Source organism: Podarcis muralis, chromosome 9, assembly GCF_964188315.1.
Source record: "Podarcis muralis chromosome 9, rPodMur119.hap1.1, whole genome shotgun sequence".
Classification (NCBI taxonomy): Eukaryota; Metazoa; Chordata; class Lepidosauria; order Squamata; family Lacertidae; genus Podarcis; species Podarcis muralis.
Window position 1 is genome coordinate 30,680,390 of NC_135663.1, and position 10,481 is coordinate 30,690,870.

Below are 10,481 nucleotides of genomic sequence, written 5' to 3' on the forward strand. Positions count from 1 at the left end.
ATGAATTATTATATTTTTTTACACTTTACTTCTTTATTCTAGATATTACGGCTGATACTGCCTTGTCATTAGAAGGCAAAGGTCGCCTTGACTACCACATAAGCCAGAAAAGGAAATGGGAATACATGATGAGACGTAGCATCGACAACACCATTTTGGAGCCTCAGAGTAGCATGGAGAGTATAGAAGTCAAATTCAGGACAAGGAGTAAAAGCGGAGTTTTAATTCACATCCAGGAAAGCAGTAATTATACTACTGTGAAGGTAAGGCTGAGTGGATTTGATTGGGCAGCTTGCTATGAAGTGGTCTTCATTTCTCCTGAATTTGCCCCAGTCTTTTACTTTAGAAATACCAGAGTGTTGACTAGTGCTGGGCACTACTCCAGCTATCAAAAGGGCTGAATGATTTTGCTTCTAATCAGCTTTGTCTAGACTCCAAGTACTGACTATTTGAATGGCAGCCGGAAGAATGTTTGTTGCATATGTTCTTAATGAAACATTGCACGCTAGAGTGAAATCTTTTCTCCGATTAACTTTTCCCTCCTCATTCAGACCTCCTATAAAATGTGACCACCAAGCTCAGATTTAGAACTCTTGGGTTTTTTAAAGGCATAGTAGCACACACAACCCAGTCATCAGATCAATTAAGGCAAAGTCCTTGGTTTTAACCAGCTACAATTCTATTGATCACAGGTGAGGAACATGTGGCCTCCCAGATGTTATAGACTCCAATGTCCATCATGTCCATAACCAACATGACCAATGTCCATAACCAACATGACCAATGGTCAGAGGTATTGGAAGATGGAGTCTAATACCATTTGAAGGGCCAGTGGTTCCCCACTCCTGACAGATACGCCATTGAACTGAATGACGTTTACTTGTACCAGACACTTTGGCTTCATTAAAGCCACAGTTACAGCTGGCTTCCACAAGGATGCTGAAGAATCATTGGGCTTGTTCCCACATTGCACTGAACAGGTACAAGATATTTCTACACGTTTGCAAGTGTTTGTGTAAAATGGTGTACGCTTGTGCAACTGTTGTGTACATGGGCCTAGAGGCTGTGCACACATTGACTGGTGCATGTGAATTAATTGTACAGCTCAAGTATTTGTGTACACAGATTGCATATTCTCTTAATGCAGCATGTGAACGTCACTATTACGATATAGGGAAATGGATTTCAGAGTATTCTGCTGTATCTTTTGCATGAGAGAAAGCAGTGGAGTCAATTCTTAGGGCTGACTCTGTCAATTTAGCCCTAACGCTAAATGAGTGAAACCGTAGTGCTGGCAAACCTCTTGGATGGTTACAAGATCCAAGTTTTCATGACTCCTTTAATTATTTCCATTTTCTCCCTAGCCTATAAGTCTCTCCAGTGTAAGACCACAATTCTGTGCTTCAGCCAGCATTAATTTATCAGTTGTATCTGGCTTCTCAGTACCCATATTTTCCAATGCAAAAGCTTGCACTAGCAAGTTATCAGGATATTATCACATAATTTGCAATTACTTCTGCTTTTTTCTTTAAGCAGACAATAGCAACATGGTCTTTTATTTGCATTTTCTTGGTCAGTGGGTACCATCACTATAGAAAGCCTGCAAGGGCAGAGGTCAAACCTTTTCCCACAGTGTGGCATGGGAGGAAAAAATGGAGACATCACAAGTGGATAGGGAGCCAACTGAATAAGCTCAGCCACCAGTGGCCTTTATCTGGCGACCTGGAACAGTGCACATATGAAATCCTGCTCTGCTATTCCACAGCTGTGCAGAATGCATTTCCACTCAGTCAGGTGGCAAGGCAAGGACCCCAGCACCTCTCAGCCAAACATCAAGAAGCCATAGCCTTTGACCAACACAGGCTGTTGTGCAGGCTGTTTGTAACCAGAGAGCCCCAAAGTCTATGTGGCTACAGTCCTGCATCCTCGGCAATTTTTGTTTATGTTGCCTTGTGTACAGAAGGCAATTTTAAAATGTGTGGTTCAGTTTTCTGAGAATCATGTGCTGTCTGTAAGGAGTGACTCTGTGTAAACTGCTAGCATGGGTGTGAAAGCTGTGAAATCACGCTTTCAGCCCAAGAGATGGGTGCTTCTTATCTGTCACCTATATATGTATAAACTTTATGAAGGTTGGAGTAGCTGCATCCCATCAAATCTTGCATGTTCTTGCCAGTGCTTCTTAGCTGATTAACGTGTAACATAAAAGGAAATACACAGGGGCCTTTTATGCCTGTATCATTGCAGTTTCTGTTGTACTTCTATCAGGCTGCACAAAACATGCAATTTCTTTATGACATGGTTTGCACATCACGGGAAGCCCAACTATAGCTTGGTGCAAAAGCACAAGCATGTGGCCTCCAAAGGAGGAGATCATAGCCCCCTCATTCCTTCTTGGTCATTTTGCTGATGCACCATGTAAAGCTAAGCCATCGCTTGCTTAGTATGTTGACCAAATCTGGCCTTGTGGTTTAGCTCTTTCCATACAAACTATGAGCCACACAAGCCTTTGACTTAGTGTGACGTGCGACTTAGGCATTTTCTTTGGCTGAAATTCCTACATTGCAGGGGGTTGGACTAGATGACCCTTGAGGTCCCTTCAAACACTATAGTTCTATAATTCTGTGATTTTTAAATACATATGTATATATATTTCCTTGTAGATCAAAGGTGGCAAAGTACAGTATATCTCTGATGCTGGAGTTGGTGGAAAGGTGGAACGCAGCATTCCTGAAGCTTATGTTTCTGATGGCCACTGGCATACCTTCTTCGTTGAGAAGAATGGGAGCTCCACAATATTAACAGTCGACAAGACCTACAGTAGAGACGTCCTGCATGTTACACAAGATTTTGGAGGACTAAATGTCCTTATGATTTCACTTGGCGGAATCCCACCTAACCATGCCCCTAGAAGCAGCAATCCAGGTAAGAAGGAAAGCCATACGTATGAGCAGTATCACAAACAGCTGGGTATCATTAGGTAGGCATCGTTTTGTAATAAACAGCCAATAGGGCAAGCTTCAGTGTTTAGCAACACAGAAGGATTGCAGGATCGCTTAGGCTATTTAAGGGTCCTAAACCATATATCATTGATCCAGTTTTTCATTGTTCTCTACAATGCATATGGCACAACTGTAGTTCCAGAGCACATAGGGTCAGTTGCATCAGTCCCAGTGCCCACATCATCTCTGAGCAATGGTAGCATCTTGCTATAGCACTAGTCCTGGCACTCCTCTTGTAATGGCATTGCTGCCTACTTAAAATCCTAGTAGCAGAATTCTCCACTCAACTTGCTGTTTGCTTGTCATCGCCTCTGCTGCCGGGATTGCAACCTCTTGTTGTTCAGATCAACTAAATCAGAGCCACACATGAAGAGAAACAATCACATTTACAGATTAAATCAGCAGTTTGGGTGTTAGTGTTCATGCTTGGAATTCCTTTTTTATTTAATGGAAGTGATTTTTAAATACAGACACCCAGACTAGTTCAGCAGTAAGGAGTGATGTTTCAGAGAGAGCTCTTTATAAAAAAAGAATCTAACTTAAAGGATTATCACCAGATAGAATAACCTTGCCTGTTGTAAATTCACACTTCACATTTTTCACCGTATCCAACGAAAACAACGAGATCCAAATTGCCTCGTTTGGTATGAGATGTGGTGTGAATGAAATCACAGTTAGGGCATTCACTGCTCCTGACCTATTGCTGCATATTGATTATGAAGTCAGAATCATAGTATGTGTATTGACAGGAAGTCTGCTAGGACCAAAGGTGATGGGAAGAGAGCAGGAAATGGAGCATTTAACTAAAATGACTGATGTGGACGTTGACAAGTTACAGGAGTCTGGCCTGAACTAGGGATGCATGCTCCAAAACCATTTTTTCATACAGTGTTTTCTTAATATTGGATTACACTGCTTGTGACATGCCTAAGATTTATGAAGGAAGGTATAAAACTCTGTGTGAACTCCTATGTTCAGGATATCTGAAGAATCAGGAAAGCAAAAATAAATATGTAACAAATTTTAGAGATGTACAACTAATGGAGCAAAACACACAATCCAATGAAAATATATCCTGGGCATTTTTCCTGCTCCGTAATACTATAGTAACCAACTTTTTATATCAAGCTGCTGCTCCCTGGAGCTATTTGAAATACCTTCTGAAATTCAGAGATGCAATATTTCATTTTATTCATAGAAAGGAAAGAAAGAATGGTTTGTAATTCAACTGACATTTGATTTTTCAACTTCAAAGGAAGAACTCCAAATGAAAGATTTCTCCCCCTTTTATATGTCTGCAGAAGATGTCATTTCTAACATAAATTCATTCAACAAAGTCTGTGTCAGAATCTTCAGCTAGTATCCACAATATACAAAACACTGCTCCGAAGCCGCACAAACCCCCTTGACAATCAAAAAACAATGGGAGGATGACATCGGCTACAAAATTAACCCCACCGCAGTCTCATTAAAGTGCATTGCACTGTTTCTCCTTGTTTTTGTTTAGTCCAACTCTTCGTGACACCATGGACCACAGCACGCCAGGCACTCCTGTCTTCCATTACCTCCCGCAGTTTGGTCAAACTCATGTTCATAGCTTCGAGAACACTGTCCAGCCATCTCGTCCTCTGTCGTCTCCTTCTCCTTGTGCCCTCCATCTTTCCCAATATCAGGGTCTTTTCCAGGGAGTCTTCTCTTCTCATGAGGTGGCCAAAGTATTGGAGCCTCAGCTTCACGATCTGTCCTTCCAGTGAGCACTCAGGGCTGATTTCCTTAAGAATGGAGAGGTTTGATCTTCTTGCAGTCCATGGGACTCTCAAGAGTCTCCTCCATCACCATAATTGTTTGTGGTTTAAGAACTGTAGTCCTGATGCCTTTGTTTTCCAGTTATGCACAGAAACAGTGATATGGTGGGGTGGGGGAGAGAGTGAGTTGTGGAAGTAATACATTTCATCGGATGGTCGGTAGGTCACAATACATTTTCATGTTCTCCGGCTACTGTCACGAAAATCTCCAGTTGAATTTCAAAGTTCAGATGTAATCTGGTCACTGGCTGACAGAAATGTGCCCATTTACAAATGCCCTTTTTTAGCCCGTGGGGGTTTCTTTTCATCAGTTTTATTTCCTGGCTTCTGAAGGCAGTCAACCATCAAACAGAAAATGTGCATGAAGAGACTCGGTGATCTGTTGCAAAATGTAGCAAAAGTTTTAGAAACTCTGGGCAATAATGCAATCCTAAATAAACTTATCTGGAATTTTAGAGGGCAAAAGGGGGAATCGTGGTGTAACTGTACAACAAAGCAAAAGTAAAGATGTGAGCCATTCAAATGTATCAGTTTTAAGTCGAGTGGGAGAGATGGAGTCCAACAGGAGATTCTTCAGTGGGAGAGATGGAGGCTACAGTCCTATACCCAATATGCCACATTGAACTCAACAGAACCTATATTCAAGTAGCCATGTGTGTGCTTACCTCTGCCTTTGAAATTAATGTGACTTTCCAAAGTGCTTAGAGTTACTTAGACTAATTAAATTGTTATTTATTTAAAACTGTTCTCACTCCGTGATATTTTGTCCAATAATTGTTTCATAAGTGAACTTATCAGCAATTGTGGATTTTATCAGCAATTTCTAAGCAAGTGGGCTGTGACTCAGATACTCAGTAGGCAACATGTAAACACTTGAGTCTCCCCTCCTCTTTCAGCATATCCAAGTGAAAAGACAATTTTAAACCTCAAAAGGGAAGCAAAGACTGGCCTTATATTTTAGTAGTGAATACTGCTGCTTTGAACATAATGGTGACACTTCAAGTGTGTGCAGATGCGAAGCAGTGAAAATAATAATAATAATAATAATAATAATAATAATAATAATAATAATAATAATAATACAACCCCTGAAAATATGAACCCATTTCTTACAAAAGCCATGTTGCTGGTTTACTGCAATGGGTTCTATTCCCAACCACCACTGACATGAATAAAGCTTTAAAGAAGGCATGTTTGGTGGACTGTCCATGTACTTTTGTTGGTGCTATGTTGTAGAGAACAAGTGGTATTCACTCATTGATTCATACCTGGTTTATTTTGCTCCCTTGCTCCCTCTGATTAAAGTATTTACTTGCTTACAGTATTTATACCCTGCCCTTCAGCAGCTTTCGAAAATCAGTACTAAGATGGTCATAATATAAAAGGACATGTCACACAAAGAAAGAAAGAAAAGAACTGGGAAGGAGGAGGGGGAAGTTAACGTCCATTAAACAAGCTAATCTCCTTCAGTTTCCAAATCCTTATTATTATTTCTTTCTGTTTTCCTAGATTTTGATGGCTGCATTGCCTACTTTAAGTATGGGGACGAAAGTCTTCCCTTCACCGGAAAGCACAGTCTCGCCACCATCTCTAAAACGGACCCCTCTGTGAAGATTGGCTGCCGAGGGCCGAACATCTGTGCCAGCAGTCCCTGCGGGGGCGAATTGATGTGCATTAACCAGTGGTATACATACAAGTGTGTGCTGCCCGGAGCCTGCGCCTCCAACCCCTGCCAGAATGGTGGCAGCTGTGAACCTGGAGAAAGGTCTGGATTTACCTGCATCTGCCCAGAATCTTACACTGGGAGAACGTGTGACACAGTGGTGGCTTGCCTTGGCATCATGTGTGCCCATGGGAAAGTGTGCAAGGGAGAGGCGAATGGAGCCTATGTCTGTGTCCCACAGACTTACCCAGCTGAGCTCTCCTTGCCCCTCTGGGCTGTTCCTGCCATTGTTGGTAGCTGTGCTACTGTGCTGGCCTTGCTGGTGCTGAGCTTGATCCTGTGCAATCAGTGCAAGGGAAAGAAGGCCAAGGCACCCAAAGAGGAGAAGAAAGCAAAGGAGAAGAAAAAGAAGGGGAGTGAGAATGATGCTTTCGATGACCCCGATAACATCCCACCCTACGGCGATGATATGACCATCAGGAAGCAGCCTGAAGGAAACCCGAAGCCTGATATAATTGAGAGGGAAAACCCTTACCTCATCTTTGATGAGACGGATATCCCGCACAACACAGAGACTATCCCCAGTGCTCCTCTAGCTTCTCCTGAGCCTGAGATAGAGCACTATGACATTGACAACGCAAGCAGCATTGCTCCTTCGGACGCAGACATCATTCAGCACTATAAGCAGTTCCGGAGTCACACGCCGAAATTCTCCATCCAAAGGCACAGTCCTTTGGGGTTTGCAAGGCAGTCGCCTATGCCCCTGGGGGCAAGCAGCTTAACATACCAGCCTTCATACGGTCAAGGCCTAAGGACCAGTTCCTTAAGTCACTCTGCATGCGCGACACCCAACCACCTTTCTCGTCACAGCCCTGCTCCGTTTTCCAAATCGTCGACTTTCTACAGAAACAGCCCTGCAAGAGACATGCATCTTTCCATAAGAGAAGGGAGCTCTTTGGAAATGCACAACGATGTCTGCCAGACAGGCATTTTTAACTACCCCACTCGACTTGGGAGAAGAAGCAAGAGCCCTCAGATGATGGTAACTCATAGTTCCAGGCCCGGAAGCCGCTTAAAGCAACCCATAGGACAGATTCCGCTGGAGAGTGGTCCTCCGGTGGGCCTTTCCATTGAAGAGGTGGAGAGGCTTAACACCCCGCGTCCTAGAAATCCAAGCATCTGCAGCGCTGACCATGGAAGGTCTTCTTCTGAGGAGGACTGCAGAAGGCCACTGTCCAGAACAAGGAATCCAGCTGATGGCATTCCAGCACCGGAATCATCATCTGACAGTGATTCCCACGACTCTTTTACATGTTCTGAGATGGAGTATGACAGGGAAAAGCCCATGGTGTACACCTCCAGAATGCCCAAATTATCTCAAGTTAATGAGTCAGATGCAGATGATGAAGACAATTATGGGGCTAGGTTGAAGCCCAGGAGATACCCAGGCCGAAGAGGAGAGGGTGGTGGGCCTGTGGGTGCACAAGCAACTGCACCCAGTGTTCATGAGAGTACGTCACCTTTAAGACTTGGGCAGCAAGGAGGGAATTTCAACTGGGACAACCTTTTGAACTGGGGCCCAGGATTTGGGCATTATGTGGATGTTTTTAAAGATCTGGCATCTCTCCCAGAAAAGGCATCCACAAATGTAAGTGAAGAAAGCAAAAATGGTACAACACAACCCAAAGATGGGGAAGCCGAACAGTATGTATAGAACTCCATACTGACATTGTCAAAATGCAAAAGCACGAAACTTTCAAGCCATTCTATCGTTGTAGATAAGAGAAGGGCAGATTTTTTTAAATAAAAACAACAACTGTTTTTTTACCCAGGGCCAGTAGTTAGGACACATTTTTTTAAAAAATAATCATTATTATGCTGCTGAAAAGGACAAATACATCATTTTTGTTTAATTTAATTGAGATCAGTTGAATTTGTTTTTCTCTGCATGCATTATATTTCCAAACAAGGTATTTGGCATGCAGCATTTGGAAAGAATTTTCTGTATTCCATGTTTGGTTTGTGATTTTTTTAAATTAATAGTGATTGGTTCTAAATATGGACCCAAGACTGTTTATTGTGGAAAGCGTGTTTGTATCCGATTTTAATAAGTTGTTCTGAAATGCAAGAATATCAAGTATGTTGGTTTTTGTTGGGAGATATTTGAAGCAATTCTGCAAAGGCTGGTGAAGGAACAATGCTATCAGGTTCTCTCAGAAAACCTATTTCCTGTATACCGCAGTTGCTCAGATTTGGATACTTTAAGGAACGATAAGCTTGAGCGATGGCTATATTATCTTTCTCAATACAAAGGGTGCTAGAACCAGCTCGAGCTCATCAGCACTTTAGGGTTTTTTATTATTATATTTGACAAAGTTGTGTGAGAACTTCTGAATCTTCTGTCCTTATTTCCTCCAAGCAACAGTATTTCTAGCTAGTATGGAAACCAAGTTGACGTTATCAAATTGAACAAATAATAGAATCGGTAGAACAGGGAGTGGGTACAGTGCGAGGTGAGGTTAGTAGACGGAACTCCACTGGTTTCAAATGAATCTCGCTCTGTATGGTCTTGGCAACTATTCAATATCAGCGTTTCAGTTTTGCCATCTATGAAAATGGGAGGGGGCTCTTTCAAAAATTACAAACCTACCTTACAGGGGGCCGTTGTGAGGACTACTTGCCTATAAAACGTCGTTTAAAAGCCATAAAGCACTAACTATTATTGTAAGCACTGCCTTCCCTACCAGATCCTGGAGTGACCTTTTCCTACATCACAACGTTTACTATGACTGAAGTGTTTGACATAAAAATATTTATTGGGGGCGAAATCATTGCACTCTTGGATCAGAGGAACATGCATTTAACAGGTCCTTATGAAAGATGCACACATTGTATGAGTTATACATGGCACCAGTCTGCTTTTCTTTTTAAAAATGCATGTAAAGAGGGGGTTCTGCTGGTGCAAGCGCATATACCTTAAAGGGGAAAGTAGAAAACATACATACAGGCTCTATGCATTGCTGATACAATGTGCGTGTGTTCTGTTCTACCCATACCCAAGTACAAACTGTATCATAAGAAGGGACCCTGAGAAATGCCTAAAAACTCCAAGTCATGGTAGGTGACTGTTCTAAACCCCCCTCATTTTGAATTTGCTTTGTGTAAACAAACCCTATGTTTCCATGCAGCTCCTATAGTACTGTTTAAAAATTAAAAAATAAATGTTTTCTGTGTGCGTGGGGAGGTGTTGCTGTTTCTCTCCCTTTCTCACCCGTTTTTGTTTTAGCTAAACTATGTTTTTGGTATCAATATTTTCCTATACTGAATACTTTTCTTACTTTCAGGGAAAGTAAGAAAAATGCTTTTCTTCTTTTCTCCCCCCCCCTTTTTTTTACATTTGTTACTTATGTAACACCCATATTTTTCACATTTTGATAAAAATTGTAACGTACCGTATGCTTTCTACGTGTAAATGCCAATAATAGAATTAAAATATTTATTTAAACTGTCTTGTGTGCAGTGATGGGAACAAGGAGTTACGCCTCAACTACTACTTGATCTGCTACTCTACATCTTGCCAGGTTGTTGCTGTTTTCCCCCACCAGGGAAAATATACAGTGGTACCCCGCAAGACGAATGCCTCGCAAGACGGAAAACCCGCAAGACGAAAGGGTTTTCTGTTTTGGAGGCGCTTCGCAAGACGAATTTCCCTATGGGCTTGCATCGCAAGACGAAAGCCCATAGGGAAATGCTGGCGGTCGGGAGCAAAGACTTTCCCCCACAGCCGGCCTTCAGAAGAGGACCTCTTCTGAAGGCCGGCGGGGGGCAAAAGTCTTTGCTCCCCCCCGCCTGCCTTCCCCCCGCCTGCCGGGGGCGATCTTAAAATGCTGGCGGGCGGGAGCGAAGCGTTCGCTGCCGACCCCCAGCATTTTAAAATCTCCAAGGGACAGCAGAGAAGTCTCTGTCCCGGGGAGGTTTTAAAATGCTGGGGGTCGGGAGCGAAGCGCTGCCGAC

The 10,481-nt window shown here is 42.6% G+C and overlaps 1 protein-coding gene across 1 annotated transcript in view; it reads left to right on the plus strand.

Moving 5' to 3' along the window:
* FAT4 (FAT atypical cadherin 4) overlaps nucleotides 1-9,972 on the plus strand; it is a 138,797-nt gene extending 128,825 nt beyond the window's left edge. Inside the window, exons 15-17 of the mRNA XM_028744582.2 lie at nucleotides 43-263; nucleotides 2,661-2,922; nucleotides 6,314-9,972. Of these exons, the coding sequence (XP_028600415.2) occupies nucleotides 43-263; nucleotides 2,661-2,922; nucleotides 6,314-8,181 (2,351 nt within the window). The 3' untranslated portion in view covers nucleotides 8,182-9,972. The remainder of the gene's footprint in view (nucleotides 1-42; nucleotides 264-2,660; nucleotides 2,923-6,313) is intronic.
* The last annotated feature ends 509 nt before the right edge of the window (nucleotides 9,973-10,481 follow it).